The sequence below is a fragment of the Coregonus lavaretus genome (genome assembly GCF_964263955.1).
Source record: "Coregonus lavaretus genome assembly, chromosome: 5".
Classification (NCBI taxonomy): Eukaryota; Metazoa; Chordata; class Actinopteri; order Salmoniformes; family Salmonidae; genus Coregonus; species Coregonus lavaretus.
In genome coordinates, this window is record NC_139992.1 from 26,964,533 (window position 1) to 26,980,328 (window position 15,796).

At 45.3% G+C, this 15,796-nt stretch overlaps 1 protein-coding gene across 1 annotated transcript in view; it reads left to right on the forward strand.

Moving 5' to 3' along the window:
- Window positions 1–15,796, forward strand: part of myo16 (myosin XVI) — a gene marked incomplete at both ends in the record, with an annotated part of 152,201 nt that overhangs the window by 29,674 nt on the left and 106,731 nt on the right. The window contains 2 exons of the mRNA XM_084161983.1: window positions 13,474–13,544; window positions 13,908–14,051. Of these exons, the coding sequence (XP_084018109.1) occupies window positions 13,474–13,544; window positions 13,908–14,051 (215 nt within the window). The remainder of the gene's footprint in view (window positions 1–13,473; window positions 13,545–13,907; window positions 14,052–15,796) is intronic.

Below are 15,796 nucleotides of genomic sequence, written 5' to 3' on the forward strand. Positions count from 1 at the left end.
TAATTTCTTGTTAACAAACTAAAGTTTTGGCAAGTCGGTTACGACATCTACTTTGTGCATGACACAAGTAAACTATTGTTTACAGAGAGATGATTTAACTTATAATTCACTGTATCACAATTCCAGTGGGTCAGAAGTTTACATACTCTAAGTTGACTGTGCCTTTAAACAGCTTGGAAAATTCCAGAAAATGATGTCATGGCTTTAGAAGCTTCTGATAGGCTAATTGACATCATTTGAGTCAATTGGAGGTGTACCTGTGGATGTATTTCAAGGCCTACCTTCAAACTCAGTGCCTCTTTGCTTGACCTCATGGGAAAATCAAAAGAAATCAGACAAGACCTCAGAAAAAAATTTGTAGACCTCCACAAGTCTGGTTCATCCTTGGGAGCAATTTCAAAACGCCTGAAGGTACCACGTTCATCTGTACAAACAATTGTATGCAAGTATAAACACCATGGAACCACGCAGTCGTCATACCGCTCAGGAAGGACACGCGTTCTGTCACCTAGATATTAACGTACTTTGGTGCGTAAAGTGCAAATCAATCCCAGAACAACAGCAAAGGAACTTGTCAAGATGCTGGAGGAAACAGGTACAAAGTATCTATATCCACAGTAAAACGAGTCGTATATCGACATAACCTGAAAGGCCGCTCAGCAAGGAAGAAGCCACTGCTCCAAAACTGCCATAAAAAAGCCAGACTACGGTTTGCAACTGCACATGGGGACAAAGATCGTACTTTTTGGAGAAATGTCCTCTGGTCTGATGAAACAAAAATAAAACTGTTTGGCCATAATGACCATAGTTATATTTGGAGGAAAAAGGGGAATGCTTGCAAGCCGAAGAACACCATCCCAACCGTGAAGCACGGGGGTGGCAGCGTCATGCTGTGGGGGTGCTTTGCTGCAGGAGGGACTGGTGAATTTTGGCCCATTCCTCCTCACAGAGCTGGTGTAACTGAGTCAGATTTGTTGGCCTCCTTGCTCGCACACGCTTTTTCAGTTCTGCCCACACATTTTCTATAGGATTGAGGTCAGGGCTTTGTGATGGCCACTCCAATACCTTGACTTTGTTGTCCTTAAGCCATTTGCCACAACTTTGGAAGAATGCTTGGGGTCATTGTCCATTTGGAAGAACCATTTGCGACCAAGCTTTAACTTCCTGACTGATGTCATGAGATTTTGCTTCAATATATCCACATCATTTTCCTTCCTCATGATGCCATCTATTTTGTGAAGTGCACCAGTCCCTCCTGCAGCAAAGCATCCCCACAGCATGATGCTGCCACGCCCGTGCTTCACAGTTGGGATGGTGTTCTTCGGCTTGCAAGCAACCCCCTTTTTCCTCCAAACATAACGATGGTCATTATCGCCAAACAGTTCTATTTTTGTTTCATCAGACCAGAGGACATTTCTCCAGAAAGTATGATCTTTGTCCCCATGTGCAGTTGCAAACTGTAGTCTGGCTTTTTTATGGTGGTTTTGGAGCAGTGGCTTCTTCCTTGCTGAGCGGCCTTTCAGGTTATGTCGATATAGGACTTGTTTTACTGTGGATATAGATACTTTTGTACCTGCTTCCTCCAGCATCTTCACAAGGTCCTTTGCTGTTGTTCTGGGATTGATTTGCACTTTTCGCACCAAAGTACGTTCATCTCTAGGAGACAGAACGCATCTCCTTCCTGAGCGGTATGACGGCTGTGTGGTCCAATTGTGTTTTTTTTGGTATTCTTTCTTAAAATTGCATTGTTGGTTAAGGGCTTGTAAGTAAGTATTTCACTGTAAGGTCTACACCTGTTGTATTCGGCGCATTTGACAAATAAAATGTGATTTGATTTGATTTGACTTCTATAACTGATAGGCTTCATAGTGCATTCCATTCAGTGTTTGCATTTTGGTTGCATCTGGTTAGTTTGGCTACAGGGTCTGTATGAGAAGCAGAATGTGGTCATCTTTTGGATGGCTGAAGAGTGGAATATGCCGATGGGGAGGATAGCGTAATCTTTTCTTGGAAAGAAGGGTGGATGAAAGACTTGAGTCTGTAGGGGTGGTCTGGGACGAGCAGAGAACATCAGTCCTCTCTTTCTCGCTCTCCTTTCCTCTATGTCATTATTCCTCCCGCCTCTTCTCTCCAGCTCTCACTCTCTCCCTCCATCTCTCTTTCCCTCTCCCCACAACGGCTCCCATCTGGTTGCCATGGAAACTCCACATATGTCTCCCACAGCTGTTTTTCAGTTTTCCCCAAAATGACAGCTGGTTGTTTTCTCTCTCTTTCTCGCCCACTATCCCTCTGTCTCTTCACGGTCAAACAGCCTGATGAAAAAGAGCACACAGATAAACACACTAACACAGGACAAAAGAGCAACAACCTCATTTGCATTCATTTACACTGCTGCCAAAACACTCACTGAGTTAGCACTGATCAAATCAAATCAAGTTTTATTCGACGCGTACACAGTTTACATTAGGTATAAAAGGTGCAGTGAAATACTTGCGAGCTCAAACAACAGTACAGTACAATATCATTATCAATCATAATCAAATAAAAAGTAAATAAGAAGGTAGTATGCATAGTAGTAATAATAATACTAATCCTGAAAACAGGGTATCCATTGGTTTGCCATGAGTAGAATATGAGCTGGGTGGTTGTACTGTGTATAGGAGATGGAAAAGACATGATCTTATAGTGTGTAGAGATGTAATGGTCCACAGCAATACTGGATAGTACCTGTCAATCAATTCAATAGAACAGGACAGTGGGTAGCGTTGGCATATGAACCAATAGTAGAGCAGGACAGAGGACAGTGTTGACTTATGGACCAATACATTTACATTACATTTTAGTCATTTAGCAGACGCTCTTATCCAGAGCGACTCACAGGAGCAATTAGGGTTAAGTGCCTTGCTCAAGGGCACATTTACTTCATTTAGCAGACGCTCTTATCCAGAGCGACTACAAATTGGTGCATTCACCCTATAGCCAGTGGGATAACAACTTTACAATTATACTTTCTTTTTTTTTTCTTTTTTGGGGGGGGGGGCGGGGGTAGAAGGATTACTCTATCCTATCCCAGGTGTTCCTTAAAGAGGTGGGGTTTCAAATGTCTCCGAAAGGTGGTGAGTGACTCCGCTGTCCTGGCGTCGTGAGGGAGCTTGTTCCACCATTGGGGTGCCAGAGCAGCGAACAGCTTTGACTGGGCTGAGCGGGAACTATGCTTCCGCAGAGGAAGGGGAGCCAGCAGGCCAGAGGTGGATGAACGCAATGCCCTCGCCTGGGTGTAGGGACTGATCAGAGCCTGAAGGTACGGAGGTGCCGTTCCCCTCACTGCTCCATAGGCAAGCACCATGGTCTTGTAACGGATGCGAGCTTCAACTGGAAGCCAGTGGAGTGTGCGGAGGAGGGGGGTGACGTGAGAGAACTTGGGAAGGTTGAACACCAGACGGGCTGCGGCATTCTGGATGAGTTGTAGGGGTTTAATGGCACAGGCAGGGAGCCCAGCCAACAGCGAGTTGCAGTAATCCAGACGGGAGATGACAAGTGCCTGGATTAGGACCTGTGCCGCTTCCTGTGTAAGGCAGGATCGTACTCTCCGAATGTTGTAGAGCATGAACCTGCAGGATCGGGTCACCGCCTTGATGTTGGCGGAGAACGACAGGGTGTTGTCCAGGGTCACGCCAAGGCTCTTCGCACTCTGGGAGGAGGACACAACGGAGTTGTCAACCGTGATGGCGAGATCATGGAACGGGCAGTCCTTCCCCGGGAGGAAGAGCAGCTCCGTCTTGCCAGGGTTCAGCTTGAGGTGGTGATCCGTCATCCATACTGATATGTCGGCCAGACATGCAGAGATGCGATTCGCCACCTGGTTATCAGAAGGGGGAAAGGAGAAGATTAGTTGTGTATCGTCAGCGTAGCAATGATAGGAGAGGCCATGTGAGGATATGACAGAGCCAAGTGACTTGGTGTATAGCGAGAATAGGAGAGGGCCTAGAACTGAGCCCTGGGGGACACCAGTGGTGAGAGCACGTGGTGCGGAGACAGCTTCTCGCCACGCCACTTGGTAGGAGCGACCGGTCAGGTAGGACGCAATCCAGGAGTGAGCCGCGCCGGAGATGCCCAGCTCGGAGAGGGTGGAGAGGAGGATCTGATGGTTCACAGTATCAAAGGCAGCATACAGGTCTAGAAGGACAAGAGCAGAGGAGAGAGAGTTAGCTTTAGCAGTGCGGAGAGCCTCCGTGACACAGAGAAGAGCAGTCTCAGTTGAATGACCAGTCCTGAAACCTGACTGGTTTGGATCAAGAAGGTCATTCTGAGAGAGATAGCAAGAGAGTTGGCTAAAGACGGCACGCTCAATAGTTTTGGAAAGAAAAGAAAGAAGGGATACTGGTCCGTAGTTGTTGACATCAGTGGAATCGAGTGTTGGTTTTTTGAGAAGGGGTGCAACTCTCGCTCTCTTGAAGACGGAAGGGACATGGCCAGCGGTCAAGGATGAGTTGATCAGCGAGGTGAGGTAGGGGAGAAGGTCACCGGAGATGGTCTGGAGAAGAGAGGAGGGGATGGGGTCAAGCGGGCAGGTTGTTGGGCGGCCTGCAGTCACTAGTCGCAAGATTTTATCTGGAGAGAGAGGGGAGAAAGAAGTCAAAGCATAGGGTAGGGCAGTGTGAGCAGGACCAGCAGTGTCATTAGACTTAACAAACGAGGATCGGATGTTGTCAACCTTCTTTTCAAAGTGGTTGACAAAGTCATCCACAGAGAGGGAGGAGGGGGGGGGGGGGGGGGGGGGAGGATTCAGCAGTGAGGAGAATGTGGCAAAGAGCTTCCTAGGGTTAGAGGCAGATGCTTGGAATTTAGAGTGGTAGAAAGTGGCCTTAGCAGCAGAAACAGATGAAGAAAATGTAGAGAGGAGGGAGTGAAAAGATGCCAGGTCGGCAGGGAGTTTAGTTTTCTTCCATTTCGGCTCAGCTGCCCGGAGCTCTGTTCTGTGAGCTCGCAATGAGTCATCAAGCCACAGAGCTGGAGGGGAGGACCGAGCCGGCCGGGAGGATAGGGGACACAGGGAGTCAAAGGATGCAGAAAGGGAGGAGAGGAGGGTTGAGGAGGCAGAATCAGGAGATTGGAGGGAGAAGGATTGAGCAGAGGGAAGAGATGATAGGATGGAAGAGGAGAGAGTAGTGGGAGAGAGAGAGCGAAGGTTGCGGCGGCGCGTTACCATCTGTGTAGGGGCAGAGTGAGTAGTGTTGGAGGAGAGCGAGAGAGAAAAGGATACAAAGTAGTGGTCGGAGACATGGAGGGGAGTTGCAGTGAGATTAGTAGAAGAGCAACATCTAGTAAAGATGAAGTCAAGCGTATTGCCTGCCTTGTGAGTGGGGGGGGATGGTGAGAGGGTGAGGTCAAAAGAGGAGAGGAGTGGAAAGAAGGAGGCAGAGAGAAATGAGTCAAATGTAGACGTGGGGAGGTTGAAATCCCCCAAAACTGTGAAGGGTGAGCCATCCTCAGGAAAGGAACTTATCAAGGCGTCAAGCTCATTGATGAACTCTCCAAGGGAACCTGGAGGGCGATAGATGACAAGGATATTAAGCTTAAATGGGCTAGTGACTGTGACAGCGTGGAATTCAAATGAGGAGATAGACAGATGGGTTAGGGGAAAAATTGAGAATGACCACTTGGGAGAGATGAGGATTCCTGTGCCACCACCCCTCTGACCAGATGCTCTCGGGGTATGCGAGAACACATGGTCAGACGAGGAGAGAGCAGTAGGAGTAGCAGTGTTTTCAGTGGTAATCCATGTTTCCGTCAGTGCCAGGAAGTCGAGGGACTGGAGGGTAGCATAGGCTGGGATGAAGTCAGCCTTGTTGGCGGCAGAACGGCAGTTCCAGAGGCTGCCTGAGACCTGGAACTCCAGGTGTGTGGTGCGTGCAGGGACCACCAGGTTAGAGAGGCAGCAGCCACGCGGTGTGAGGCGTTTGTGCAGCCTGTGCGGAGAGGAGAGAACAGGGATAGGCAGAGGCATAGTTGACAGGCTGCAACAGATGGCTACAATAATGCAGAGGAGATCGGGATGAAATGAACTGAACATCAGGGAAAGGAGAGAGCAGGCCTCCCTCACCAAAAAAAAAAGAAAAAAAATATATATATATATATATATATAACTCTCCCAACTTCCACCTCAGAAACTATAATTGTTTCACTGAACCACCCGAGTAAAACTCTCCCAACTTCCACTTTAGAAATTAGAATTGTTGTAAACTACAGCAGACTGTTATCAGTAGCTGTAATTAAGTACAGCAGCTACCAACCACCTAACGTTAATGCCTCGGATGAGGTTAGAAAAACAGCTGAATGGTAGCAGCTAGCTGGCTCAATCACAGGTACTCTTAAGCATGAAATAACATTGGAAACAATTAACCACAGTTGCAAAAAGTTACCAGTAGCTACCCTCTAGCTAGCTAGCTTTGTTGGTCCAAGTAGTGGGTAGGCTAGCCTCGTGCTTCGCCGGAGTCCGCCGAATACAGTCCTTACCTACAATAATTACCTACAATAACCTTCAATAACTACCTGAGTAAGCTACCTATAATACCAAACTACAATACCTACCTACAATCTAAATACATGGTTTAAGCTTAACTCAACACCATATAAGAAGCCAAGCTTACCTTTCATAACGCAGCAATGATTAAACGTTGGGTAGCTAGCACAAAGATATTGTATTTAGCTACCACAGTACAGCCAGCTGGTAGTGTTGGCTGGCTAGCAATGGCTACTGTGTTGACTTTGTTTGAAAAACGGCGTCGCTGCGAGCGAATGTAGCTGTTTAAAAGGATATTGTTTTTAGTTGCAACCGTTGCTAATAGCAACTCGCCAGCTAATCCAGGAGGTGAGTTAGCTAGCTAGCTTCGTGCTACATCCGGCACCGCCGAATACAAAAGTAACCACTATTGATCACTATGAAATCAATTGAATAACATAATAATCAATGTTAGTGAATGAATATATCACAAAAAAATCTATCCAATATCTCTTACCATTAACTGGGGTGACGTTGCACTGAGGGAAAGATGAGACATAATGAGTTCCGATCTGCTATGCAGTGTGCAGATAGAACAGCAGAACAGTGGGCAGTGTAAACGTATGGACCAATAGAGAACCAGAACACTGGAAAGTGTTGTCATGATCCAATAGAACAGAAACGGAACATCAGCCATATGGTACAGCATACAGCACTTCTGTTTGATTGCCTTAGGGTCATTACATAGCTCTTGACTTCTGACCTCTGTTCAGTCAGGCTCAACAATGCCCTATAAAACACATAGATGGGTCCTTCTGGTGTATGGCTAACGCTAACTGGAGCTAACAGATGGAAGGTCAAACAGACCTGATGCTTTCCAGACTGATGCCTGTCTGTATCAGTCTATTATAACTGATGAATTTAAAATATAGTGTTTCGATTTGACAGTTTAATCATTTAGCAGACAATGCTATCCAGGGATATCCACCATTCTACTAAAGCACTGTAGCCAATGTTGTTAAATTAGCCTTAATTACTAACCTAGTTGGGGTTATATTCCTGAGATTTTAGGCGGGAGAGAGAGAAAGGTGTGTGTGTGTGTGTGTGTGTGTGAGAGAGAGAGAGAGGGAATTGTGTTGATTGACTTTAGGAAGGCTATGTTCGTCCTCATCAACCATTTAAGCTCCATTAAGCACCGAGGACCATTAGAAGACTGTGTGCGTGCATATGTAAATGTGTGTGTGTTTCAGTGACTGTGTACTCGTGTGTTTATAATACATCCATCCATAAACAATGAGGATCTTCCATTATCAGGACAAAGCAAAGATTGGTTGGTTGATAAATGGGGTCCTTACGGTATACAGTGAGGGAAAAAAGTATTTGATCCCCTGCTGATTTTGTATGTTTGCCCACTGACAAAGAAATTATCAGTCTATAATTTTAATAGTAGGTTTATTTGAACAGTGAGAGACAGAATAACAACAAAAAAATCCAGAAAAACAAATGTTAAAAATTGATTTGCATTTTAATGAGGGAAATATGTATTTGACCCCCTCTCAATCAGAAAGATTTCTGGCTCCCAGGTGTCTTTTATACAGGTAACGAGCTGAGATTAGGAGCACACTCTTAAAGGGAGTGCTCGTAATCTCAGTTTGTTACCTGTATAAAAGACACCTGTCCACAGAAGCAATCAATCAATCAGATTCCAAACTCTCCACCGTGGCCAAGACCAAAGAGCTCTCCAAGGATGTCAGGGACAAGATTGTAGACCTACACAAGGCTGGAATGGGCTACAAGACCATCGCCAAGCAACTGGTGCGATTATTCTCAAATGGAAGAAACACAAAATAACTGTCAATCTCCCTCGGCCTGGGGCTCCATGCAAGATCTCACCTCGTGGAGTTGAAATGATCATGAGAACGGTGAGGAATCAGCCCAGAACTACACGGGAGGATCTTGTCAATGATCTCAAGGCAGCTGGGACCATAGTCACCAAGAAAACAATTGGTAACACACTACGCCATGAAGGACTGAAATCCTGCAGCACCCGCAAGGTCCCCCTGCTCAATAAAGCACATATACAGGCCCGTCTGAAGTTTGCTAATGAACATCTGAATGATTCAGAGGAGAACTGGGTGAAAGTGTTGTGGTCAGATGAGACCAAAATTGAGCTCTTTGGCTTCAACTCAACTCACCGTGTTTGGAGGAGGAGGAATGCTGCCTATGACCCCAAGAACATCATCCCCACCGTCAAACATGGAGGTGGAAACATTGGGGGTGTTTTTCTGCTAAGGGGACAGGACAACTTTACCGCATCAAAGGGACGATGGACGGGGCCATGTACCATCAAATCTTGGGTGAGAACCTCCTTCCCTAGGCCAAGGCATTGAAAATGGGTCGTGGGTGGGTATTCCAGCATGACAATGACCCAAAACACACGGCCAAGGCAACAAAGGAGTGGCTCAAGAAGAAGAAGTGGCCTTGCCAGTCTCCAGACCTTAATCCCATAGAAAATCTATGGAGGGAGCTGAAGGTTCGAGTTGCCAAACGTCAGCCTCGAAACCTTAATGACTTGGAGAAGATCTGCAAAGAGGAGTGGGACAAAATCCCTCCTGAGATGTGTGCAAACCTGGTGGCCAACTACAAGAAACGTCTGACCTCTGTGATTGCCAACAAGGGTTTTGCCACCAAGTACTAAGTCATGTTTTGCAGAGGGGTCAAATACTTATTTCCCTCATTAAAATGCAAATAAATTTATTAAATTTTTGACATGCGTTTTTCTGGATTTTTTGGTTGTTATTCTGTCTCTCACTGTTCAAATAAACCTACCATTAAAATTATAGACTGATCATGTCTTTGTCAGTGGGCAAACGTACAAAATCAGCAGGGGATCAAATACTTTTTTCCCTCACTGTATGACCTATAGGGAAATGAATGGAGCGGCCTGTAATACCTGAGAATCTGACTGATTAACAATCACTAACAAGTGATGCCACTGGCTCTACTGAAACACACACTGCATGGTCAAACTCTACTGCAGTAAAACTGATACATCATTGTTACAGTGGTGCCATGTCCTAGCTCAGCCTGACATGTATACGCCCTAACCAGCTGTGTGTGTGTGTTGTCATTACACACACATCTATTTAGATAATGACCACTGAGGTCAGCCATCCTCAATAGGCAGACAACGGTCCGGATACGGACCCAGAATTAGAGTAAAACATTTAATTTTATGAAATCAAGTTGGGCTTTAAACTTTTTGCTGTTATTTGAGCAAGGCACTTAACCCTAATTTACTCCAGGGGCGCCGTACTAGCCTGTAAAACAACATATCTCACTGCATCAATCTGGTGTATGTGACAATAAAACATAAACAGTACCAGTGAAAAGTTTGGACACATCTACTCATTCAAGTGTTTAAACATTTTTTTTACATTGAAGAGTAATAGTTAAGACGTCAAAACTATGAAATAACACATATAGTAATATGTAGTAATAATGTAGTACATGTAGTATTAAAAAGGTGTTAAACAAATCAAAATATATATTTTATATTTGAGATTCTTCAAATAGCCACCCTTTGCCTTGATGACAGCTTTGCACACTCTTGGCATTCTCTCAACCAGCTTCATGAGGTAGTCACCTGGAATGCATTTCAATTAACAGGTGTGCCTTCTTAAAAGTTAATTTGGGGAATTTCTTTCCTTCTTAATGCGTTTGAGCCAATCAGTTGTGTTGTGACAAGGTGTGTGTGTGTGTGTGTGGGGGGGGGGGGGGTATACAGAAGATAGCCCTATTTGGTAAAAGTCCAAGTCCATATTATGGCAAGAACAGCTCAAATAAGCTTTAAGACATGAAGGTCAGTCAATACGGAACATTTCAAGAACTTTGAAAGTTTCTTCAAGTGCAGTCGCAAAAACCATCAAGCGCTATGATGAAACTGGCTCTCATGAGGACCGCCACAGAAATGGAAGACCCAGAGTTACCTCTGCTGCAGAGGATAAGTTCATTAGAGTTACCAGCCTCAGAAACTGCAGCAAAAATAAATGCTTCACAGAGTTCAAGTCACAGAAACATCTCAACATCAACTGTTCAGAGGGGACTGTGTGAATCAGGCCTTCATGGTCGAATTTCTGCAAAGAAACCACAACTAAAGGACACCAATAAGAAGAAGAGACCTGCTTGGTCCAAGAAACACGAGCAATGGACATTAGACCGATGGAAATGTGTCCTTTCGTCTGGAGTCCAAATTTGAGATTTTTGGTTCCAACCGCCGTGTCTTTGTGAGACGCAGTTTGAGTGAACGGATGATCTCCGAATGTGTAATTCCCACCTTGAAGCATGGAGGAGGAGTTGTTATGGTGTGGGGGTGCTTTGCTGGTGACACTGTCTGTGATTTATTTAGAATTCAAGGCACACTTAACCAGCATGGCTACCACAGCATTCTGCAGCGGTACGCCATCCCATCTTGTTTGGGCTTAGTGGGACTATCATTTGTTTTTCAACAGGACAATGACCTAACACTTCCAGGCGGTGTAAGAAGGGGACTGATGGAGTGCTGCATCAGATGACCTGGCCTCCACAATCCCCCGACCTCAACCCAAATAACATGGTTTGGGATGAGTCGGACGGCAGAGTGAAAGAAATGAATCCAACAAGTGCTCAGCATATGTGGGAACTCCTTCAAGACTGTTGGAAAAGCATTCCAGGTGAAGCAGGTTGAGAGAATGCTAAGAGTGTGCAAAGCTGTCATCAAGGCAAAGGGTGGCTATTTGAAGAATCTCAAATATAAAATATATGTTGATTTATTTAACACTTTTTTGGTTACTACATGATTCCATATGTGTTATTTCATAGTTTTGATGTCTTCACTATTATTCTACAATGTAGAATGAGTAGGTATGTCCAAACCTTTGACTGGTACTGTATATATTTTCTTTTGTGTTCAATTTGGACATTGGGCAGGTTGTTATCACATTCACTGACTGACCTTAGAAAGCTATTTATAACCTGTACATTTCCAGTTGATCAACTAGCCCATGGTAGCTAGGCCTAAATTAGGCAAACCAGCTATCTAAATCTTGTAGTTATCAAGGCCAGATTATGTGACCAGGAGCCTCAACCCCCAGTGGGCCACCGTTGATTGTGTTGAGTCACTCTGCCCTCATGCTCTCTGTGTCTAATACTCTCCCTCGATAATTTCCTTCTGCGTTTATCTCTTTCATGTAGAAGCATTAATGATTTAGTTTGAGCATAGTGGTTAGGGCAGATCTGAGTGAGCCTGTGAGTAAAGGGTCAGCCGTTCAGTGTTGCTTTGTGAATAATAGATATTGGTGCATGAGTACTGATCTTTGTATAGCTTTTTGGTCTAAACTCCACTCGCCGTGTTTAGAGGAAGAAGAAGGATGAGTACAACCCCAAGAACACCATTCCAACCGTGAAGCATGGAGGTGGAAACATCATTCTTTGGGGATGCTTTTCTGCAAAGGGGACAGGACGACTGCACCGTATTGAGTGGAGGATGGATGGGGCCATGTATCGCGAGATCTTGGCCAACAACCTCCTTCCCTCAGTAAGAGCATTGAAGATGGGTCGTGGCTGGGTCTTCCAGCATGACAACGACCCGAAACACACAGCCAGGGCAACTAAGGAGTGGCTCCGTAAGAAGCATCTCAAGGTCCTGGAGTGGCCTAGCCAGTCTCCAGGCCTGAACCCAATAGAACATCTTTGGAGGGAGCTGAAAGTCCGTATTGCCCAGCGACAGCCTTGAAACCTGAAGGATCTGGAGAAGGTCTGTATGGAGGAGTGGGCCAAAATCCCTGCTGCAGTGTGTGCAAACCTGGTCAAGACCTGCAGGAAACGTATGATCTCTGTAATTGCAAACAAAGGTTTCTGTACCAAATTTTAAGTTCTGCTTTTCTGATGTATCAAATACTTATGTCATGCAATAAAATGCAAATTAATTACTTAAAAATCATACAATGTGATTTTCTGGATTTTTGACCTCTACATGCTTTACAGACCTTTACATGCTTTGTAAGTAGGAAAACCTGCAAAATCGGCAGTGTATCAAAAACTTGTTCTCCCCACTGTATGTCTATGTGTGAGTACAGTAGAATGGTTTGTAGAGAATTACCAGGTAATCTGTGTCAGTATGTCAGTGCTGTGGATACTATATTTGTAGTGCAGATCTGTGGCAGTGTGTAAGTGCAGTGCACTGTGGCTCAGTAGAGCTGATGTGATGTGAGTGAGTAAGTGAGCTGTGTGTTTCCAGGCAGGCGCTCCACCTTTCAGACCTGCTGCTGTGGCAGTAGTAGTGAGGTCCTACACGCTAATTACATTTACATTTACGTCATTTAGCAGACGCTCTTATCCAGAGCGACTTACAAATTGGTGCATTCACCTTATAGCCTAATACAGTGTTTCCCAACTCTAATCCTCCAGTACCCCCAACAGCACACATTTTTGTTGTAGTCCCAGACAAGCATGCCTCATTCAACTTATCAACTAATCATCAAGCCCTCAATGAGTTGAATCAAGTGAGTTTGTCTGGGGCTACAACAAAAATGGGTGCCATTGGGGGTATTGGAGGACTGGAATTGGAAAACACTGCTATAATACACACTGACAGACTGAATGACTGACTGACTCCTCAAGGGCACACAGAGAACAAGCCACACACAGGGGGATTTTACTGGAGAGTAGGAAGCTGTAGTGTGTGTGTGTGCTGTGTGCGTGTGTGCATTTGCGCTTGCACTTATATTGGAAAAATACACTGTGGGTTTTTGTAATGAAGCGTTCTTTACCAACGTTGTTTATCTGGGTTATTTTCTCCTGATGTCCTGCCTATATCTGTTGTTTCTACATCCACACGTGTTCACACGCTAGGCTAGGCCTTTGTGTGGTTTTTGAGTGAGCATTGTATCAATGGGACTAATATTTCTCTCTCTCTCTGTTCTATGTTGCAGTGCTGCGTGTACTGAAGGAGAGAGCTGACCCCAACACTCCTATTTCCTCTGGAGGATCTCTTCTACATCTGGTAAGAATACACGCACACACACACGCACAAACACACACACAACCACATCCACCTGCTGTTTTTCAGCACATAGATTGTTCCTATTCTGTACACATTATCATAATAAAATGTGATGGCCACCATAGCAACATGAGATTTGAATTACATGTATTACACATTTCATCCATGCATGCAAAAAAATATTCAGTGTTCACTGGACCGTAGAACATGTGACCGTATAACTAACCATGCCACAGCAGAAATGGTACTGTAATTGAAAAACAATCAACATTTTCAATTGGCTCACCATTATCCAACCACACCTCTCTCTTCCTCTCTCTCTCTTTCGCTCTCTCTTTCGCTCTCTCTCTCTTTATCCCATAGTGTGCTCGTCATGACAACGTGTTTGCGGCGGAGGTTCTGATTGAGCAAGGGTTAAACGTCAACCTGCAGGATGAGGACCTCTGGACAGCCCTGCACACAGCGTGTGTGTGTGACCACGCCGACATGGTGCTGCTGCTATTGCTGGTGAGAAATACACACACACACACACACACACATATACACGTATACACACACGTAGTACGTATGGATAAAAAAGAGATGGTCCTATGGAGAGTCAGTCCTTGCAGTATCAGAGGGGTTTGGGTCAGGTCTGGTGTCTGCAGTATTAGACTATCAGAGGGGTTTGGGTCAGGTCTGGTGTCTGCAGTATTAGACTATCAGAGGGGTTTGGGTCAGGTCTGGTGTCTGCAGTATTAGACTATCAGAGGGGTTTGGGTCAGGTCTGGTGTGGTGTCTGCAGTATTAGACTATCAGAGGGGTTTGGGTCAGGTCTGGTGTCTGCAGTATTAGACTATAAGAGGGGTTTGGGTCAGGTCTGGTGTCTGCAGTATTAGACTATCAGAGGGGTTTGGGTCAGGTCTGGTGTCTGCAGTATTAGACTATCAGAGGGGTTTGGGTCAGGTCTGGTGTCTGCAGTATTAGACTATCAGAGGGGTTTGGGTCAGGTCTGGTGTTCTGCTGATTAGTTCCAGAGTGAAAGAGGAACAGCCTTAAAGGAGGGGACAGGAGCAGGCAGAGGTGGAGGGATGGAGGTTGGGCTGTGTTTGGGTTGGTGTTAGGTCCTATTCCGGTTCTGTTGATTGGGTCTGGTGTGGTAGTGTGGCAGCAGACCCTGTATGGTGGGGTGGGCTTGAGATACACTCAGTGGAGATGTGGCTGTGTTTGAAGAGCTGCCAGAAAGAGCGAGAGAGAGACTATGCGTGTCTGTGTATTCCCCCCTCCTCCTCTTTCTATCAGAGCAGTGTTTGATTTCCCTAAAGCAGAGCTGCAAGAGGAGAGCTGCATCAGTGGGTCTGTGTGTGATATAAATATGCCAAACAATACTCCTGCCAAGGGGACCACTTACATGAGAGAGAGAGAGAGAGAGAGAGAGAGAGAGAGAGAGAGAGAGAGAGAGAGAGAGAGAGAGAGAGAGAGAGAGAGAGAGAGAGAGAGAGATAGAGAGAGAGAGATAGAGAGAGAGAGAGAGAGAGAGAGAGAGAGAGAGAGAGAGAGAGAGAGAGAGAGAGAGAGAGAGACTTTTTGTACTTTGTGAGGCAGTGACAAAATGTCTTCCGTTCACTTTCAACTGAGATCACTTTCTAGCTAATGAGGTCACATCTACATTACTCACACATGATTCATAGAGAGGTATGGAAAGTTAGGGTGAGAGAGGGGTAAGGAGAGAGATTTTCAAGCTGCTGTAAACAAAATGATTACATGCCTCTTCAGCTTCCCTCTCGTAAATTATGAGGGAAGACTCGTTCTACTCAAGTTAAAATTATGTGTGTTTCTACTCGTGTGTGTAAGTGTCTGTGCGACCGTGAGTGTGTAAATATGTGTGTTTATGTGAGCAGACCATTCCAGCAAGCTCAATGAAAGAATGAATGAGATTCAAAAAAAAAAAAATAATGGCTGTGTGTGTATCTTTCTCTGTGTGTATGTCTCTGTGTGTGTGTGTGTGTGTGTTTGTGTGTGTCTCACAGTGTGTGTGTGTGTCTATTTGTGTGCGTGCATGTGTACTGTAAGTAAATGTGTGTGTGTTCCTCAGAGTAAGATAACATATAGGCAGAATTATCAGAAGGGTAGAGGAGGATGGCTGAAACGAGAGCTTAGGCAGTGGCTTAGTAAAAATAGCTTGTTCCACCATTGGGGTGCCAGAGCAGCGAACAGTCCTTGAGTGGCCTGCCAGAGCCCGGACTTGAACCCGATCTAACATCTCTGGAGAG